The sequence below is a fragment of the Podarcis liolepis genome, assembly GCF_965112155.1.
Source record: "Podarcis liolepis genome assembly, chromosome: 11".
NCBI classification, from domain to species: Eukaryota; Metazoa; Chordata; class Lepidosauria; order Squamata; family Lacertidae; genus Podarcis; species Podarcis liolepis.
The window spans coordinates 64,560,474-64,581,329 of NC_139565.1; the positions used below are offsets into that span (position 1 = coordinate 64,560,474).

Below are 20,856 nucleotides of genomic sequence, written 5' to 3' on the forward strand. Positions count from 1 at the left end.
TTCGAACCGCCGACCTTCTGATCGGCAAGTCCTAGGCTCTGTGGTTTAACCCACAGCGCCACCCGCGTCCCTCAGAAGAAAGGATAGACATCCTCAAATATCTTAAGGGCTGCCACACGGAAGATGGAACATGCTTGTTTTCTCCTGCTCTGGAAGGTAGGACTCGAACCCGTGGCTTCAAGTTACAAGAAAGGAGATTCCGACTCAACATCAAAAAGAACTTTCGGACATTAAGAACAGTGGGATGAACTCCCTTGGGAGCAGGTGAAATCTCCTATATTGGAAGTTTTTAATCAGAGGTTGGGCAGCCATTTGTTAGCTGAGATTTCTCCATTGCAGGGGGTTGGACTCTTGTGTCCCTCCCTACTCCACAATTCTTTCAAACAAAAATCAAATAAAACCAAGCCAACTCAAATGAGAAGAAAGGAGATTCTGACTAAATCTTAGGAAGAACTTTATTTGATTTGAAATTGTAGGATTGCTTTCTTGTAACCCGTCCACGGGACCCTGTGGTGAAATGGGGAGGAGGAGGTTAGAAAAAAACCCAATATATAAATATATGCCTGTTGTCTTTGTACATGGAGTTTTCTTGGCAGGAATACTGGAGTGGCTTGCCGGTTCCTGCTCCTGGTAGTGATGTATGGAAGTGAGAAGGCCGGTCGCTGAAGAATGGATGCTTTTGAATTATGGTGTTGGAGGAGACTCTTGAGAGTCCCATGGACTGCAAGAAGATCAAACCTATATCCATTCTGAACGAAATCAGCCCTGAGTGCTCACTGGAAGGACAGATCCTGAAGCTGAGGCTCCAATCCTTTGGCCACCTCATGAGAAGAGAAGACTCCCTGGAAAAGACCCTGATGTTGGGAAAGATGGAGGGCACAAGGAGAAGGGGACGACAGAGGACGAGATGGTTGGACAATGTTCTCAAAGCTACCAGCATGAGTTTGACCTAACTGCAGGAGGCAGTGGAAGACAGGAGTGCCTGGCGTGCTCTGGTCCAGGGGGTCATGAAGAGTTGGACACGACTAAACGACTAAACAAGAACAACAACATAAACATATAGGTCTCTGCTTTTCCACCTTCATGTTCCATGATCAGCCACCTTCCTCTGTGACCTCATAAGACCAGCCAGTGGCATCAGCCTCCCGGCAACCAGAAGACAACATCCATCTGGTGAGCCACTCCAAGGAGCAGGCTGGGGAAAGAGGCCAAGGGAGGTCCTGTCTTGGGTGGGTCTCTTAACCACCACACCAGAGAAGAGGCCGGCTGCCCCACAGAAACCTTCCCCTTGAGGTGAGTTGCTTGGGATCTCCCAGGTCTTCCCAAAGCCAGCAAACCACAACAGGTGGACATGAGGTGTGACCTGGATTTTAAGGATGGACCACGTAGCGTGTAGAATCTGACAGGTCTCAGGTGCGGTAGGATTCTGTCCGGGAGCTGGGGTGGGGGGAGAGGTGTGCTTTTGTGAAAGACCACCTCCTTCCCTACAGACCCTCTCAGGTGTTGCGATCGGCAGAGGGGGCCCTCTTAGTAGTTCCTCCACCCTCAGAGGCTCAGTGGGTGACTGCTCAGGTGGAGAGGGTCTTCTCTGTGGTGGCCCCTGAACTGTGTAACTCACCACAGACGTACACCTGGCCCCTTCATTGCACAGTTTCTTGAAGATGCTGAAGACACACCTCTTTACCCTGGCTTTTGACACGTGAGGTGTAGGTAACTTATTTTTTATTGTTGGAAGTCACTTTAAATTACTTTTAAATTGTGTCTTAATGTTTTGCCCTTCTCTGGGACTCTATCTCACTTTGAGTCATAAGGTTTCACTAGGAGACTGAAAACCATCACGTAAAAACCAATATTAAAATTAGCCGCTTAAAAACCGCCACCAAATCAGCTTCAGCAATGCACACATCAAACTCAATTAAAAGCATTAAAAAGAAAATCGAGTATTTTCAGTTGCCTCCACTAAGAGAGGGAGTCTGATAGCAAAGCCTGGCCAGGAAAGGAAGTTCCAGAAGTGGGGCACCACAACCAAAAAGGCCTCGTCCCTTGTCCTCATCCAACTGATCTCAGAAAGATGGAGCTATTTTGGAAAGGGTCTCAAAAGCAACATTTCTGCCTTCAAGACAGATGCATGCCAGAGCAGGCTATCTCCAGCTATCTCAGTTCCAGCCCATCTCAGACTTCAAGATCAAAACCAGCTCTTGCAATTCTTCCCTGGAAAGAGTTGGCAGCCACTGTAGTTCTTTAAATGGAGCTAAGATCCTCTCCATCCTATTAAAAACCTTCCACTTGACCCCTGAAAACCTCCCGCCTCTCTCTAAACTTCTCCAGTCGAGTTCCAGGCAAGTTTCAGCTACATCCCCTCTCTTCTTATTCAGTTCTCAGAATGGTTTATGATAGTAACAAAGCAACCATGGGAAAGAATATCAGACAGCCTTTCTCTACCTGTGGGTCCCCAGATGTTGTTGAACTACAACTCCCATCACCCCTAGCTAGCAAGGCCAGAGCTCAGGGGTGATGGGAGTTGTAGTCCCACAACATCTGGGGACCCACAGGCTGAGAACCGCCGAAACAGCCAGCAAAATGGCAGATAAAATGATGGCCCAAGTCCATAAGAAGAGTCTGCTGGATGAGGCCAATGGCCCCTCTGGTCCAGCATCCTGTTCTCACAGTGGCCAAAGAACCCTAAGAACCTAGGAATTGTGATAGACTGCTCCTGCAGCTGGAGGTTCCATAAGAGCAAAAGAAGAGCCTGGCTGCATCAGGCCAAATCCTGCATCCTGTTCTCACAGTGGCCAAGCAGATGCCCCAATGGGAAACTCACAGGCAGGATCCGAGCACAAGACCCCTCTCCCCTCCTGTGTTTTCCAGCAACTGGAATTCAGAAGCATTGTGGCCTCCAATGTGGAGACAGAGCAGAGCCATCCTGGCCTGTAACCACTGATAGCCCTCTCTCCCATGAATTTGTACAATCCTCTTTTCAAGTCATCCAAGTGGGTGGCCATTGCTGCTTCCAGTGGCAGTGAGTTCCACAGTTTTAACTATGCACTGCATAGTGAAGAAGGACTTCCTTTTCTCTTTCGTGAATCTTCCAAGATTCAGCTTTGTCCATGAGCTCAAGCGTCACAAGGGGGAGAGAGAAACTTTTCTCTATCCCTTTTCTCCATGCCATGTATGATTGCAAAAACCTCCACCATGTTGCCTCCTATTCGCCAAATGCTAGGGAAAATAAAACAGAAAATGTGCAATAAAATGAATAGGCAGGGAGGGGTGCCAAAAGACTCAAACCAAGATGAGCGCCTAATGTGAAGTTTCTGTTCCCTCCAAGTTGCCTCACCCCCCCCCCTCAAATGTTTATGAGTTTTTATCTCTGGAGGACTCCCTTCCCGACAGGAGAGAGTCTCGGAAATTTCCCTCTCCTTAGCTGTAAATAACGCAAAGAGCCTCATTTCCTGGCGATCTTCAGCCTTGATCAGAAAGTGATGAATGCACATTCTGCTTGCAGGAAACCATGTTCAGTGTTGTCCTGTATACATTTCTGCAGGACCTCTTCGGTCTAGAACAGGGGTCCGCAAACTAAGGCCAGGGGGGCGGATCAGGCCCAATTGCCTTCAGGATCCGGCCTGCGGACTGTTCATGGATCGGCGTGGGGATTCTGTTCGTTCAGGTTGCGCCATTATTTTTCTGCACCGTTCCATTCCCCCCCCCCACACACACACACACTGTGGCGCCGTCTCCTCCCTCCCTCCCTCCTAGATTCTCCCCACCCTGCCTAGAGGAGGAAGGGGGCTGGGCTGAGCTGGCTGAGACCCATTTTAAGCAGCCCCTCTCCGCAGCCAGCCCTCATCTTCCCTCCGCCATTGCCGCCACCACTGCCCTGGTGCTCCTGTGGGCCAGAGAGTGGAGTGGACAAGCTCCCACAAGGTCTGAGGGACAGTGGACTGGCCTGCAGCTAAAAAAAAAATGCTGACCCCTGGCCTAGAAAGAAGTCTAGGCTGCCTGTGACCTTCCCCTCTCCCCTCCAGCCTGGCTGTTTTGATTTGGGGGAACAGTGGGAGTGACCTGCAGAGAAGGGGGGGCAGCTGCAAAGAAAAGCTGGACTTGTTGTCTCTGTTTATATCAAGCAGTCATGAAACATGAAATTTATTACGTTGTTCTGAATGGGACAATGGCAAGAAAGATTATTGAATCATAATCCAAAGTGTTTGTAACCCAAGGTGTTTGTAACCCAAAGTACCACTGTACTTTTCAGAGGGTGAGTATATTCATAAACGTGACCTTAGGAGGGTACCTAAGCGATGCTGCAGAATTGCCTTAGGGTGGGTGCTGGAGGTGCATGGATTCTGTGGGCAAAGGGAGCCTAAATTTCAGGTGTGGAGAAGCTGGGAAAGTGGGAGGGAGACTCTCCTGCCTCTGGAACACGGGCATTACCTCTGCAGAGGGGAAAGGAGCAAGCCCACCCCCTACAGATGCCAGTGTGGTGTAGTGGTTAAGAGCGGTAGTCACGTAATCTGGGAAACCGGGTTCGTGTCTCCGCTCCTCCACATGCAGCTGCTGGGTGACCTTGGGCCAGTCACACTTCTGTGAAGTCTCTCAGCCCCACTCACCTCACAGAGTGTTTGTTGTGGGGGAGGAAGGGAAAGGAGAATGTTAGCCGCTTTGAGACTCCTGAAGGGGAGTGAAAGGCGGGATATCAAATCCAAACTCTTCTTCTTCTTCTTCTTCTTCTACAGATGCCACACACAGTGGTAGGGCATATGTTGGAGCTGCCCAGGGCGGGCGCGCTCCCAAGGGGGGTGGGGCACGGAGGGTGCCCTCCCAGGCGTGGAATAGCCACTCAGTTGCACAGAATGGTGCGTGTGCCCCATAGCCAGGGGCGCAGCGAGACGCCGATGGCGGACATACAGCGTGCCGCCCACCCGCGACTCCCAAACCTCCTTCCCTCTCCTTCCCCACCAAATGTGATTTGGTGTTGGCCATTTGTTCTGACTTTTATGGTATTTTAATGTTTATTTATTAATAAACTAAACAAACAAAAGATAAAGAGCACAAATAAATACAATGACAGCAGGTTGAAAACAAACACACGTTTGGAGATTATCACTGAACTTGTTGCTCCGAAAATGGCAGGCTCAGGGTAGGCTTGGGAGTCAGGGGCAGGCGGTGCGTCAAATGTCACCCCCCAGCGACGACACCCAGGGTGGTCCGCCCCTGTGCACACCCCTGTTTCCTTCACTTCAGCTAGAAGCCTGAAGCCTCTCCCCACCTTCTGAGAGCCTGAGGAGGGAAACTGGCAGCTAAGAGACCCTTCATTTGTGTGTTGCATCAAATGCTCTTCTCCGAAACATCTTTGATGCAGAGAACGCTGGACCATTCACTCAGCGGAGCAGGTTGGCCCCGAAGAGCACTCCCACACTGCCCTCTGCTGGGGGCAAAGGATTCTTATTTTATTTCACTTTTCTACCTGTGGGTTCTGATTCAGCCAAAGTTTCCAGAGAAGTGGGGAGAGGAGGCCTGGGAAGGGGGAATGAGACCTCAGCAGAAACTTCTTGGTGGCCTCGATGACAAGCCACTAACTCGCCATGGATGGTTTTCATCACTGTGCGGCAGTGACAATTTATGAGGCAGCACTTTGCCAATGGAAAATTATTAGCAGCAGTCTGCCTTTGCCCTGGGGCTTGGGGCTGGGTGCAACTTTGTAAAAGGGCGGGGGACACAAAATGCCATGATGGAGTCTACTCCAGGCAGCTCTGCCCATGCCTTGTGCTCAGAAAGCCATAGAGGCAACCACCATTTTGATATCCTTTCGCCCACAAAAAAACAGTTGTTTAGCCAAGGGTTTTCAGAGAATTAATGTGATTCAGTGTTGGCCATTTGTTCTGTCTTTTATGGTTTGTCAATTATTATTTATTAATAAACTAAACAAACCAAAGATAAAGAGCATAAATAAATACAGTGACAGCAGGTTTGAAAGCAACATAAGTTTGGAGATTATCACTGAACTTGTTGCTCCGAAACATTACAAAAAATATAATTTTTTCCACAAAACCATTAGTCTGGTTTTATATGTATTCCTTTGTGGTGAGTTAGCTTAACCATAGTTCCTGCTGACAAATCACTGATGTTGTGCTTTTTCTCTCTCCATTTTTAGCTATTATGATTGTAGCAGCAGTTATAAGGTTAAACAATATTACCTGATTGTTTTCTGGAACAGCTTATTTTAGATATCCAAGCATAAATATGTCTTCTATGACTTTATGGTGTTTAAAGAATTTTATTGTACACCACCATAATGGGTTATTTTTAAACGAGTTGATGATTTATAAATGCTCTTATAAATAAATTAAATGTTCAAGGCTGGAGATGCCTCGGCGCCTCTTTAGAGTAGACCAGCCTCCCACAAGGCTCCCTCTTTTCTTTCTTTCAGGCCATGGATCAGAGAGGTTCTGCAAGCCCCAGCCTCCCGGGTAAGAAGGGCTGCTTCACACAACCCCTGAAGACACACACACCACATCCTGTAGGGAAGGACAGGGCACAGGTTAACATCAGTGGAGGGAGGCAGGAGAGGCAGGTGGTTCAATGCAAGAATGGGAGGAAGGGGCTGCTTCCCATGGCAATGGGGATGGGAGCTGCTCCAAGGGCCACCTCTCAGCTACATTTAAGGCTGAGTTTGCAGGTAAACATTTGGGAGAACTTTCTGACAGTAGGAGCTGTTTCAGAGTGGAATAGAGTGTCAGGATTCACAGAATGCTGTGTGAGATAGTAAGTCTGCAGGCTTGAGTTTGCTAACCAACACAATTGGCTGTTGCAATCGGCCTGCAATGCTTTCTATGGAGGGGCTGGGTCAGAAAGACTCAGTAGAAAGATGCTGCCATCGATTTAAAAAGCAGTAAAGGTGGTGGTGTAGAGGTGTGTGGTCAGAGAAAGAGAGAATCTTCCTATTTGCCTTAAGGTGCAGCCAGGTACTCTGTTTGACTGTATGAACTGCTCGTGTATTATAGCCTGTAGATATTTGTATATATAGCTCACAATAAATATACTGCACTTCTGCATTTCTGCTAAAGCGCCACAAAGAATTTGCAACAGAAGGTAGTGGCCCCTCCTTCCCTGGAGGTTTCCAAGCAGAGGTTGGGTGGCAATTTGTCAGGGTTTCTTCAGCTATGATCCCTGTGTTGCAGGGGGTCAGACTAGATGGCCCATGGAGCCCCTTCCAACATTACATTGCTATGAATTGTAATAATAATAATAATAATAATAATAATAATAATAATAATAATAATAATAATTTTATTTATATCCCGCCCTCCCCAGCCGAAGCTGGGCTCAGGGTGGCTAACAACAATAAAACAGTACAACAGTACAACACAACACAACACTCTAAAATCATTCATTATAAAATTAATTCAAATCAAACCAATGGCAACCACTGGGCCAGAGCTCCGCAAAGATTGCCGAAGGAGGGAGTCAGGCTGTGCCCTGGCCAAAGGCCTGGTGGAACAGCTCTGTCTTGCAGGCCCTGCGGAATAATGTCAAGTCCCGCAGGGCCCTAGTCTCTTGTGACAGAATGTTTTATCTTGTATTTTATTCTGTGAACCACCCTGAGATCCTTTGATAAAGGGCAGTATATTAATTTAATTAGTAAAATAGCTAGAGAACACTCCTTCAATCTGTTTGGTGCAGAATTTGGTAGATGGGAAGGGTTTCCTGAAGCAGCTGGGGAAGATGGAGTTGCCCGGCCCACCCAAGGCACCAAGTGGACCATCTACCGTATTTCTCGCTCCATAAAACTCACCTGACCATAAGACGCACCTAGTTTTTAGAGGAGGAAAACAAGAAAAAAAATTATTCTGAACCAAACAGTGGATGTGTGATTCTTGTGGTTCATGCTGTGGCCACAGACATGTGATTTGATGTGAGTTTGGGGCAGCCCAATGCAAAAATCCTGAGGATCCATGTGTATCCGTGCTTTGTTACCACTTTTTTGCACTACTGCAGCCCCACGAAACAGTGGGTGCGTGATTTTTTTGGTGCAGGCTGTAGCCATGGACATGCTATGTGATCTGATGGTGAATTTGGGGTGACCCAATGTAAAAGTCCTGAGGATCCATGGGCTTTTACCTCCCCCCTCCCAGGCAGCCTCCTTTATCTCCCTCACCGATTGCTTGCCGATCAGCTGCTTCCTTTCAACACTCCCTTCCCTCTTGTTTCCCTTAGTGTCTTTTCCTTAGCTGGAGCAGTTTTTTGCTCCTCCTTTTCTTCTAATTTTTCTCCTCATTGCTTTAGTCTTCCTGTCTCCTCTGCTTGCAAGTTTGCTGTCTTTACCTCCCCCCTTCCAGGCAGCCTCCTTTATCGCTAGTGTCCCTTATCTCCCTCCTGATTGGCAAACGATCAGCGGCTTTGTTTCAACACCCACTTTCCTCTTTCAAAAAAAAAAAACATGATCTGCTTTTTGTCCCTGGGCAATTTGGCTCCAGGGACCATGCATTCGCTCCATAAGACGCACAGACATTTCCTTTTTAAAAAAAAAATATTTTTTATTGCATTTTTTCCAGATAGGTATAAACAACACAGAAAAACAAAGAAAACAAGAAAAGAAAAGAAAAAAGGCAAATTATTTCCAAAGCTTGTTTCAATCCACTAACGGACTTCCCCACATCTCCCGCACAGTGCATTCTTGATAATAAATTTGTCAGCAAATTATTACCTTGTTTCATGTGTTTCTTTTGTACTTTCAGTTACATTTTAAGTTTAAATTACTTATTGTCCAAATTACTCAATAAACACATATATTATCCTTTTTTAGACATTTAAACATTGGTTCTTTCATTATTATTATCTAACTTCATATATAAACCACTCTCATTGCTGGGGCTATCCTTCCAAATCGTACGAAATCCTATAATTCATATAACTTATAAAGTTTTTGCAAATAGTCCTTATATTTCTTCCAGTCCTCCTCCATTGCTTCTTCTCCCAGATCTCGGATCCTGGCAGTCATCTCGGCCAACTCCATATAATCAATCAATTGCGTTTGCCACTCTTCCAGTGTGGGCAAGTCTTGAGTCTTCCAGTATTTGGCGATAAGAATTCTTGCTGCTGTGGTTGCATACATAAAGAACGTTCTATCCTTCTTTAACACCTTTTGGTCCATAATGCCCAAGAGGAAGGCCTCCGGTTTCTTAGGAAAGGTGTACTTAAACACCCTTTTTAACTCGTTATAGATCATCTCCCAGAAGGCCTTCACTCTTGGACAGGTCCACCAAAGGTGAAAGAATGTTCCTTCAGCCTCCTTACACTTCCAACATTTATTATCAGACAAATGGTATATCTTAGCAAGCTTGACTGGGGTCATGTACCACCTGTATATCATTTTCATAATGTTTTCTTTCAAGGCATTACATGCCGTGAATTTCATACCGGTGGTCCATAACCTTTCCCAGTCTTCAAACATGATATTGTCCCCAATGTCTTGAGCCCACTTTATCATGGCTGATTTAACTGTCTCATCCTGAGTATTCCATTTAAGCAGCAAGTTATACATTCTCGATAGTACCTTGGTCTTTGGTTCTAACAGCTCTGTCTCAAGTTTCGATTTTTCCACCTGGAATCCTGTTTTTTTGTCCAACTTAAAAACCTCATTAATTTGGGCATAATGAAACCAATCTTGCACCTTATCCTTTAATTTTTCAAAGCTCTGCAACCTCCAATTGTCTCCATTTTTTTCTATTAATTCCCAATATTTCGGCCAGCCGGCCTCCATATTGGGTTTTTTCCACGCCTTGGCCTCCACTGGTGATAACCACCTCGGGGTCTTGCTTTGAAGTAAGTCTTTGTATTTTGTCCAGACCATAAATATTGCTTTTCTGACAATATGGTTTTTGAACATTTTATGTGTTTTCACCTTGTCATACCACAAGTACGCATGCCAACCTAGCGAATTATTAAAGCCTTCCAGATCTAGGACATCAGTGTTTTCTAACAAAATCCAATCTTTCATCCATCAGAAGGCTGCAGTTTCGTAATATAACCTTAAGTCCGGCAGGGCAAACCCCCCTCTTTCTTTTGCATCAGTTAATATTTTAAACTTAATTCGGGGCTTTTTGCCCTGCCAAACAAACTTCGAAATGTCCTTCTGCCACTTTCCAAAACATTCCACTCTGTCCACGATCTGCAAGGCTGATCTGCACAGACATTTCCCCTTACTTTTTAGGAAGAAAAAAGTGCGTCTTATGGAGAGAAAATACAGTATATAGTTGATCTGATGCCAGAACCTGCAGGGAAAGAAGGAAGGCTGGTCAATGATTTCTAGACCATGGACAGCTCCAAGCAAACAACTTGGTCCAGCTAAGATTGGAAGGAGCTGGTCAAAGTCTTTGCTGCCTGTTTCCAGACTCCCACCTCCAGGCACCACCCCATCAAAGGACCAACACTCTGGCCTGAAGATGGACACTCCTTCTTTCCATAGGTTTCATGAATCCATGTAGTCCATGCACTGTAACTGGACTATGTGGGGCTGCCCTCAGGTCTGGTTCGGGAGTTCCAGCTGGCGCAGGATGCGGGCATCCATATTGCTGACGGGGTCTTCTGTTTGAGAATGTGTGGCACCATTGTTAAAACAGTTGCACTGACCTCCCACCCACTGCTGAGACATGTTCAAGGTCCTTGTATTAAATTACAAAACCCCGAGCAAGCATGCAATAAAACCATTAAAAGAGTTAAACTCAGGCATCCATTAACCCTTGTGGGAAGATGCCTTCTTAATTGTTTGCAGAGGCCTGGTAGAATAGAAAAGTTTTTGTGGGAATGTTCAGGGAGGCAGGAGTTGTAGCAAGTTCTATAACTTAGCAGAGTTTTAAACATTCCCCTTTAAACGTACAGCAATTTGCTTGTTGCAAGCTCGTTTGAACTTCTAAATATAGGATTCCTGGCAAATCCCCTTTTTTCCCTCTTAAAAAGAATAAATACGACAATCTTATTTAGAATCAGTAAGAGGAATTTACTCACAGTATCATCAGGTCACAATTGGATCCCTGAAGGCAGACTTGGGTTACAAAATATACACACATGGAACTATCCCATAACTATCTTTAGCTGAAGAGCTGTTGCTTCTTCGACGAAAGCAAGATGGAGAAGAGGGAGTGTGCTGCCTACGTTGCCCCTTTTGGTACCTGGGCAGGTAAGGTCACGCCCACCTCTAGTCATATGCAGAGGAAGTCTTGTCCCAGCTCAGGAGGAAACATGAAGTTTTCTCCTGGGTGGTACAAAGCATCCCCTAGCATGTCCACTCTAGGAACGTTGTACTTGACTGCTATGTGTTCCACATCCCACAGTTTTCAGTGGGTGTTTAAAGTTTGCCACAGAAAGCTAAATCTCTATTGGCTCAGTAGTGGATGGGGAGCAGCTGGAGCTTCCAAGCTTATATACATACATACATCTATATATATAATATGTTTTTTAACATATCATTCTCAACAGTAATTAAACATACTTTTGCATCTTATTCAATTATTTTGACTTCCATCAATCCTGTCTGAAAATTTTCCAATCTAATCTCTTAGTATGCATTTCTTATTTTCCCTATTACATTTCAAACTCATAACCAATATCTCTATCTTTTTCTACTTTTTAACACTTCGTATATTTCTCCTTACAAAACTTCTTGTAGTCTACTAGCGTAATTTGTTGATTACAGTTGCTCTTCAAATAATTCATATATTTCTTCCAATCTTCTGTAAATCTCTGGTCCCGCAGGTTTCGAATCCTTCCTGTCTTTTTATCTAATTCTGTGTAGTCCATTAACTTTGTCTGCCGTTCTTCTTTCATCGGAATTTCTTCTTGCTTCCATTTCTGGGCTAACAATACTCTTGCCGCTGTTGTTACATATAAAAACAATAAAACATCTTGCCTATTAATGTCTTGGCCTATAATACCAAGCAAAAATGCTTCTGGGTTTTTTAAAAAATGTATATTTCAACATCTTTTTCATCTCATTATATATCATTTCCCAGAAGTTCTTTACTTTTTTACATTCCCACCACATATGAGAAAATGTTCCTTCTTTTTCTTTACATTTCCAGCATTTATTATTTGTTTTAAACATTTTAGCTAATTTCACTGGTGTAATATACCATCTATACATCATTTTCATCATATTCTCTTTCAAGGCATTACAGGCTGTAAATTTTATCCTTTCATTCCCTAACCTTTCCCATTCTTCAAGCTGTATATTATATCCAAAGTCTTTTGCCCAATGTATCATTACCGATTTCACTTCCTCATCTTTCAAATGCCATTCCAACAGTATTTTAGACATTTTAGACATTATTTTACATTCATTGTTTAATATTTCTATTTCAGCTGGAGCTTCCAAGCTTGACCCACAGGCAGTTAAGGGGGGGGGGCTTCTCCAGGCAGTTTTGGCTAGTGGGCTTCTCCAGGTATTTCAGGCAACATGCCCAGCTGTGCTCACTCATACACCACAAGCATCAGAAATGGGGGAATGGGCACGGGTGCAAACAGGGGCTACCAGCTGCAGAAGCTCTGTGCCTCACCATGCCCACCACTCTGAGGCTATCCGGGGCCAAAAGACCCCCACTCATTTGCCATGTCCTCTCCCCTTCTCTTTCCCCTGCGTAGCTGAGCCTCGATGTTCCATGACCGAGAACACCCTGCATGGAGAAGAGGAACTGGATGAGGAGACAGTGTAAGTGCAGCGCATGGTTGGACTGTGGAACTCCCTGCTACAGGAGGGAGTGTTGGCCTCCAACCTAGATGGCTTTAAAAGGGGGCTAGGCAGATTCATGGAGGAGAGGGCTTTTCTGAGGCTCTTACTTTTGAAGACATCTGAAGGCAGCCCTGTTTAGGGAAGCTTTTAATGTTTAATAGACTATTGTATTTTAATATTCTGTTTGATGCCGTCCAGAGTGGTTGGGGAAATCCAGCCAGATGAACGGGGTATAAATAATAAATAAATTATGATGATGATGATGATGATGATGATGACGACGACAGAGTTGTTCCACCTGGCCTTTTGGCTTGGAATCAATTTTATTCCCTCCCCCTCTTTCCTTTTTCCTTTCTCCTTCTGTGATAGAACTCCTATTTGGGGACTTCCCAGGCTTTTTCTGGCCCACGTAGGACTAGTCTGGATAGTTAGCCTTGGTGAAGACTTGACGTTTTCATCCCCAAAAAGTTTTTGATTGAGTTTCCACTGAAATGAGGCTGCATTTTAATGTTTCAATGTTGTATTTTAATCTTGTTTTTAAGCTGTATTTCAATCAATTGTTTTTATATTTGGTGTTAGCCATCCTGAGCCCGGTCTTGGCTGGGGAGGGCGGGATATAAATAAAATTTATTATTTATATTTTATTTTTATTTTTATTTTTATCAACACTGCTGGGTTGCTTGTCCTTCTCTCAGGAACTTCATTTCAACCTTGTATGAATCTCTGGGGCCTCTTTTGACTGAAGTGACCAAGCTCCAAAACAACCAGGACCCTCCTGCCCACCTGATGGTCGACATGAGGGCCAAGCTGAGGGAGATGGGCTCCACGGTCTCTGATGCCAGGAAGAAGATGATGAGGTACAACATGTACCTGGTGAGTCCCGCCGTCAGCCTGCCCCACCTCCCTAGGGAGGCGGCCCCAGAGCATCAAGCAAGCACACCCTCCCTTCGGGGCAGGCTCTTTCCACAAAACCAACGGTGGTGCCTTTGCCTTCCTCCCCGCAGAAGAGGAGGCTCGCCAAAGCAGTCCACGAGAAGAAGGCCTTGAGGGAGCAGCAACTGAGGCAGCAAGAATGTAATGAGCAGGTAAGGCGTTTCCAACTCTCCCCAGTCCAGCGGAGTGGAGCTGAGGGGTTCCCAAAGTAAAGGAAGGACTGAACTCTGATTAATAAAAATACACACAGAGGCTTGAACCAGCAAGACTCTGGGAAGGATGCGAATAATAATCTCTCTCTCTCTCTCCACCCCTCAGCCCAGGTCGTTTTATTCACAAAGAACTTTTTACAGAGTGTTCGTAAGAACCAATTAGATTTCTTCTGAGCATTTCAACAAACCCCACGTGGGGACAAAGTTAAACTACCAAAACTAATTAAGCATGGGGTAAATAAAACAGAACTACAAAGGAGTGCATTTGGCAACCCCTGAGGTCATAAACAAGCAATATACATGATAAGGAGGATGGCCAGGAGGACAGCGATCATTATCACCTTCATGTGAGACCTGTTTCCTGGCCCTAAGATTAACATATCAGAAAAGATAAAAAAATTCCTTCCAGTAGCACCTTAAAGACCAACTAAGTTAGTTCTTGGTATGAGCTTTCGTGTGCATGCACACTTCTTCAGTGTGTTGTTCAGAGAGCCAGTGTGGTGTAGTGGTTAAGAGCGGTAGTCTCGTAATCTGGGTAACCGGGTTCGCGTCTCCGCTCCTCCACATGCAGCTGCTGGGTGACCTTGGGCCAGTCACACTTCTTTGAAGTCTCTCAGCCCCACTCACCTCACAGAGTGTTTGTTGTGGGGGAGGAAGGGAAAGGAGAATGTTAGCCGCTTTGAGACTCCTGAAGGGGAGTGAAAGGCGGGATATCAAATCCAAACTCTTCTTCTTCTTCTATCTGAAGGAGTGTGCATGCACACGAAAGCTCATACCAAGAACTAACTTAGTCGGTCTTTAAGGTGCTACTGGAAGGAATTTTTTTATTTTGACTATGGCAGACCAACACGGCTACCTATCTATATTAGAAAAGCTACATCAAAGAAGCTTGCCCAGTATCTTTATGGCCCAGGATGCCTGCCTGGCAAAGCAACTGGGCTGTGTACGTGACTTGTCAAGCAAGAGAAATGGACAGTAGAGGAAATGGCCAGAGATGCAGAGGATTGTGGGATTTGATCAGAAATTATTGTCAATACATTAAACCCAGGTAACACAATGCATTCATCGTGGACACAATGGCTTGATGTATATTTTATAATTCCTCATAGTAATCCCACCTGACCCCACACTCTGGATATTTACACTCCTACATGGAGTCACTTAGAATCACAGAAGAGTCAGAAGGGACCCCATGAGTCATCTAGGCCAACCCCCTGGAATGCAGGAATCACAACTAAAAAATCCCCAACAGATGGCCATCCAACCTCTGCTTAATAGCCTCCAATGAAGGAGAGGCCACCAGCAGGAATACCTCCTACTGTCAGAAAGTATTCCTTGATGTTGGCATCCCCTTTCTTGTCACTCAAATCCATGGGTTCTGTTTCTCCCCTCTGAAGCAGCAAAAAACAAGATTGCTCCATCTTTCATAGGATGACCTTTCAAAAATTTGAATGCACGCACTGCATGAACCTTGCCCCTTCTCCCTCCCTCTCTCTCTCTCTTTCTCCAGCTCGGAGCCATGCCCATCGCAGTACAAAGAGGGTACAGAGTGGATTTGGAGCCAGTCAAATCCAGTGCGGCCCAAGATAAGAACCTCCAGGTGAGTGAGGAACATGAGAGATGGAGGAAGGAGGTCCATATGGAGGCCTGGCCACTGGGAGGAACAGAGGCAGTGTGGTGTAGTGGTTAGAGTGTTGGACTAGGACCTGGGAGACCACGGTTCAAATCCCTGCTCAGCCATGAAGCTCACTGGGTCACCCTGGGCCAGTCACTGCCTCTCGGTCCATCCTTCTCCACAGGGTTGCTTTGAGCTTAAAACAAGCTACAGCACCTTGAGCTTCTCAGGAGGAAAAGGTGGTGGTGGTTGTTTAGTCGTTTAGTCATGTCCGACCCTTCGTGACCCCCTGGACCAGAGCACTCCAGGCCCTCCTGTCTTCCACTGCCTCCCGCAGTTTGGTCAAATTCATGCTGGCAGCTTCGAGAACACTGTCCCACCATCTCGTCCTCTGTCGTCCCCTTCTCCTTGGGCCCTCCATCTTTCCCAACATCAGGGTCTTTCCCAGGGAGTCTTCTCTTCTCATGAGGTGGCCAAAGGATTGGAGCCTCAGCTTCAGGATCTGTCCTTCCAGTGAGCACTCAGGGCTGATTTCCTTAGGAATGGAGAGGTTTGATCTTCTTGCAGTCCATGGGACTCTCAAGAGTCTCCTCCAGCACCATAATTCAAAAGCATCCATTCTTCGGCGTTCAGCCTTCTTTATGGTCCAGCTCTCACTACTGGGAAAACCAGAGCTTTAACTATACGGTGGTCTATAAATGTAATAGGTTCCGGTGATGGTGACAGCTATCCTTGCCCACTTGTGAACATGCACACACACTTGTATACAGAGAAGAGATCCTGGCTAGGTCCTGCCCCTTACTGGGCATGTGGATTTTTTCATCAAAAGAAAATCCTTCATCAGGCAGCACAAAGTTAAACTATGGAACTTGCTAACACAGGAAGCACGTTCTGCATGAAACAGCATGAAGTCTGAAGGACGGTCCTTAGAAGGGGCTGGTGCTGAGGGCATCCATGGCAGCAGGTCCAAGGCAGCAACACTGAGCATAAATCTAAATAAATGCATCCTTCAAGTGCTGACCTTCTGGAAGGGAGTAATGTGTTGTGTGGTTACACTTGGATGCTGAGTGCCTCCCTCTTACCTACAAAGCTCACTCCTCTAATTAGAATGCGCATAATGCTGTTAGGGGGTAAATTGCCCATGAATAGCAATTATCCTTCGCAGGCAGGAAACAGCAACCTGTCTCGGCTAGACCTGCCAGGCATATGGAGCTGTTCAAAGTGGTTGTTCCCCTCCCTTTGAAGCCAGGATAGACCTGGACACACACAGGCAGATTTGCAGCGCTCTGCTTGAAACACCACCAATGCAATAAAACATTGAGCAGAAATTCTCTTGATTTGCCAAGTTGCAAAGGGAGGCTATTGCAGAGTTTTGTGCATTATTCAGGCGCCTCACCCCCCTGGAGCTGGTCCATGCATGAAAATCTGGGGTTTTAAATCAGAGGTAGAGGCATTATCCCAGATCTTTTAACGCTGATTTTTAACAGTTTTAAGCCAGAAGCACCTGCTTCATTAGGGTGAAATTTCATTAGGGGTTTTTGTTGGTTTGTTTTTCTACTGATTTCCTAAAAATAAAGTATTGCATTGCAAGCTGTTCTGGGAATATCTGCTTGGAAAGGTGGCATGTCAAGCGCTTTCAATCAATCAACCTCTTCTGACACCCTTCCTTCCGTGTAGGAGATGCCACCACCAGAGCTGCTGAGGAACAAAGCCCAGGAGAGGGCTCACCGGCGGGGTGTCAGCCTGCAAGACCCCCAGTTCGTTCCAGTGGTGGAGGAGGCCTCAGGGCGACTGCGGGTTAGAGACTGGGTTTGGGGGCAAGGGAGTGGGAGCTGAAAGTGACGGGGGGGGGCAGGTTATAATGATGGGAGGCTTGGCAGCCCAGTGTGTGGCGCTGGTGCAAAGACCCTAGGTTTGCGGTATAAACAGCCCACAAAAACTTACTTAACTGCCTGGCATGTACAGCATTTTCTCAGCTTCTCCCAGCCTAAAAAGACAGCTAAGAAGCTGAGGAAAACATTAAGTGGCATGAATGAGGCAAGTTCTATAGGGCATGATTGACGGAAGAACTGGCTCTGTGGCAGGTGCCACAAAATACCCGTTCTGCGTCTGTAAGAACTCAAATGATTAATGTGCACCTGCACTTTGGAACTCCTTGCCTATGGATATCAGGCAGGTGACTTCCCTGTGCCTTTTGGTCCCTGCTAAAAAAAAAAAACCCTCTTCTTTAAACAAGCCCACCCAAACTCTTAGAAAGTGCAAGTTTTCATCTGTTGTTGAAGTCTATTGTTATTTTATGTTTTGTGGAAGTTTTAAATTGTTGTTGTTAAATTTTATTTGTATCTTTTTTGTAAATTGCTTTGAGGTGGTTTGTTTTTTTGTTTTTGTTTACAATCAAGCAGTAAGTAAGTAAAGGGAAAGGGACCCCCTGACCATTAGGTCCAGTCATGGCCGACTCTGGGGTTGCGGCGCTCATCTCGCTTTATTGGCCGAGGGAGCCGGTGTAGAGCTTCCGGGTCGTGTGGCCAGCATGACTAAGCTGCTTCTGGCGAACCAGAGCAGCACACGGAAATGTCGTTTACCTTCCCGCCGGAGCGGTACCTATTTATCCACTTGCACTTTGACGTGCTTTTGAACTGCTAGGTTGGCAGGAGCAGGGACTAAGCAACAGGAGCTCACCCTGTTGTGGGGATTCAAACCGCCAACCTTCTGATCAGCAAGTCCTAAGCTCTGTGGTTTAACCCACAGCGCCACCCATGTCCCTAAGTAAGTGAGTAAGGTCAACCAGCTCACCCCGCCCCCCCCCCCTTCTCCTTTCAGCCTCTCCAGGACATCGCCGATGGAAGCAACCGGGTGTGCATGACCCCACAGGGAGTGCTGCAGAAAAGTGCCTGCAGGCTGGATGGCATGCGTAAGTACAAGGGGTCAGGGTGCCCTGGGATGTGCACACAGACCTCCCCCCCCCCACATGTTTCTTGGCATTTGATGGGAGTAAACCCTTTGCAATGAACAAGTCATGATCCAGCTTCTTACAAGGCCACTCCCGCTTCACAGAGACTCACCCACTGCTTTATGGCACAGAACAATTTATTTCAGGGGTCGCCTGGGCCAGTTCACTCTAGTGGAGATCCCTCTGTGGGCTGGATCCTATGCACCCAGCAGTGATTTCCAGCATCTGTGTCTGCGCAGACACGATTTCTGGCACCTGGGGCTTTTTTGGTCCCAAATGCTTGGAAACCCAAGGCATAGCTTCTGATTGGTGCAGGTGCCCCGGAAACAATAGCCATCAGCCGCATCAGACGTTCAGCTAGTGAAAAATGTTCGGAAACAGGAACACTTAGTTCCAGGTTTTCAGCGTTTGAGAACCACGGTACCACTGTACTTCATTGTGGAGTCTAACTGGGTTGCCCTTCTCTTGCAGCTTCTCGTCCATCCCTTGATAGAGGCCAGATGTGATCGCGGAAGGTGGCAGACAGGTCTCTTGTTGCTTTTCCTTTGGGACCCCATGGGCCAAAGTGAGGCTCAACATGGCTGAGCTGTGTCCCTTGTCACCCAGCTGCACCAATTAAACCTCATTTCTTCCGTGAGTTCCAGGATAGTTGCCTCTTCTTTCCAGGACAACCACTCTCTTTTGCAAATGGTTGGTTTCTTGTAAGATGCTAACTTGCACTGGTTAGGGCAGGCATAGGCAGACACGCCCCCTCCAGATCTTTGGGGACTACAACTCCCATCATCCCTAGCTAACAGGACCAGTGGTCAGGGATGATGGGAGTTGTAGTCCCCAAACATCTGGAGGGCCAAGTTTGCCTACGCCTGGGTTAGGGCCATAGATGTAAAGCACATTCAAAGCACACACACACACACACACACACACACACACCAAGAATACTGGAAACTGTCGTTTGTTAAAGGTGCTGGGAATTATAGCTTTGAGGGGGGGGTAAATGATATTGGACTGGATGACCCCTGGGATCTCTTCCAACATTATAATTCTATGTAAATTCATATGAATGCCTTCACTTCTTTCTCACCTTGTGCCTTGGAAAAATTGGAAATTTGGTGTGATTTTCAACTCTTGATTAGTTAAAAGATACGCGGGTTTAGTTAGATCATCAGCATTAGACATGAGTAATCTTCCATCTATTTTGGCATTCTAATTATCCTGTCATGATGCTGTGATTTATGATGCCACTCTCTTTAAGATGATATTTAAGTGCTTCATTTATGCCAGTTAATGCTTCATTGTTTTAATGTTTATCCTGCTCTTTAAAGAAAAATAAAAATTCAGAGCATCTAAAAGTAAATTAGAGGAGGGGAATAAGTAAAGCAAACAAGAAGAATGAGCCAAAGGATGGTCAGTGGCCTGGAAACGATGCCTTATGAGGAACGGCTAAGGGAGCTGGGCATGTTTAGCCTGGAGAAGAGGAGGTTCAGGGGTGATATGATAGCCATGTTCAAATATATAAAAGGATGTCACATAGAGGAGGGAGAAAGGTTGTTTTCTGCTGCTCCAGAGAAGCGGACACAGAGCAATGGATCCAAACTACAAGAAAGAAGATTCCACCTAAACATTAGGAAGAACTTCCTGACAGTAAGAGCTGTTCGACAGTGGAATTTGCTGCCAAGGAGTGTGGTGGAGTCTCCTACTTTGGAGGTCTTTAAGCAGAGGCTTGACAACCATATGTCAGGAGTGCTCTGATGGTGTTTCCTGCCTGGCAGGGGGTTGGACTCGATGGCCCTTGGGGTCTATTCCAACTCTATGATTCTATGATTCTACGATCATTTCACTTCTGGATTTTTGTGGGGCAAAGGATACTGGGAAACAGCAGCCCTGACCTCTGATGGGACCCCAACTAGGAACAGAACAGAAATTCTGTTTGGTTCTCATTTAAAGGCAAACCTCTCTCTCTTTCCAAAATAATATGAAAACCGGAACATAGAACCACCCTTTAAAATTTGCATGGTTTCTCCATCTAAGCAAGGTGCTCAGAAATGCATATATGGGGGGAGGGGGGAGCGCCTGTGAATCCATACAAGTGAAAACAGCACAGAAAAATGTGTTATTGGGAGAAATTGCTTTGTAAAAATGTATGTATTAGGCAACATTACATAAAAACATGCATAATGAGAAATTCACACCAAAATGCCGATGAATTTTCATGAGAAAAATACAATTTTCATGAGCCTTTAAAATAAATAAAAAGACACAAACTGATGATTTAGTTGTAATTCCTGCAGGTCATAGAGTTGGGCTTGATGAGTCCCTTCCAGCTCTGCAATTCTAGGATGCTGAAATGCAGAGAAAGGCGAGGCACTGAAATGGACAGATTTGCCCCTCCTTAATCCACAGCTGGAAGGGACACGGGTGGCGCTGT

General features: G+C 45.9%; 1 protein-coding gene across 2 annotated transcripts; it reads left to right on the plus strand.

The window, feature by feature from the left end:
* The first annotated feature begins 1,135 nt into the window (after positions 1-1,135).
* Positions 1,136-19,068, plus strand: LOC310689046 (uncharacterized protein). 2 transcript variants are annotated; one of them, XM_083466296.1, is made up of 9 exons: positions 1,145-1,293; positions 6,425-6,464; positions 12,634-12,700; positions 13,417-13,594; positions 13,726-13,806; positions 15,377-15,466; positions 17,159-17,278; positions 18,302-18,392; positions 18,903-19,068. In XM_083466296.1, exons 2-9 carry the CDS (start codon positions 6,428-6,430, stop codon positions 18,935-18,937), a joined length of 699 nt encoding a protein of 232 aa, XP_083322422.1. In that variant the 5' UTR covers positions 1,145-1,293; positions 6,425-6,427; the 3' UTR covers positions 18,938-19,068. The 2 variants fall into 2 exon arrangements, with proteins under 2 accessions (XP_083322423.1, XP_083322422.1); XM_083466297.1 differs by lacking the exon at positions 15,377-15,466 and having other exon boundaries at positions 1,136-1,293.
* Positions 19,069-20,856: the final 1,788 nt, after the last annotated feature.

Coding starts and splice junctions, on each gene's coding strand:
- LOC310689046 (XM_083466296.1), top strand. CDS start 6,428: ATGGATCAGAGAGGTTCTGCAAGCCCCAGCCTCCCGG. Junction 12,701..13,416: donor GAACTGGATGAGGAGACAGT/GTAAGTGCAGCG, acceptor TCCTTCTCTCAG/GAACTTCATTTCAACCTTGT. Junction 13,807..15,376: donor AGCAAGAATGTAATGAGCAG/GTAAGGCGTTTC, acceptor CTCTTTCTCCAG/CTCGGAGCCATGCCCATCGC.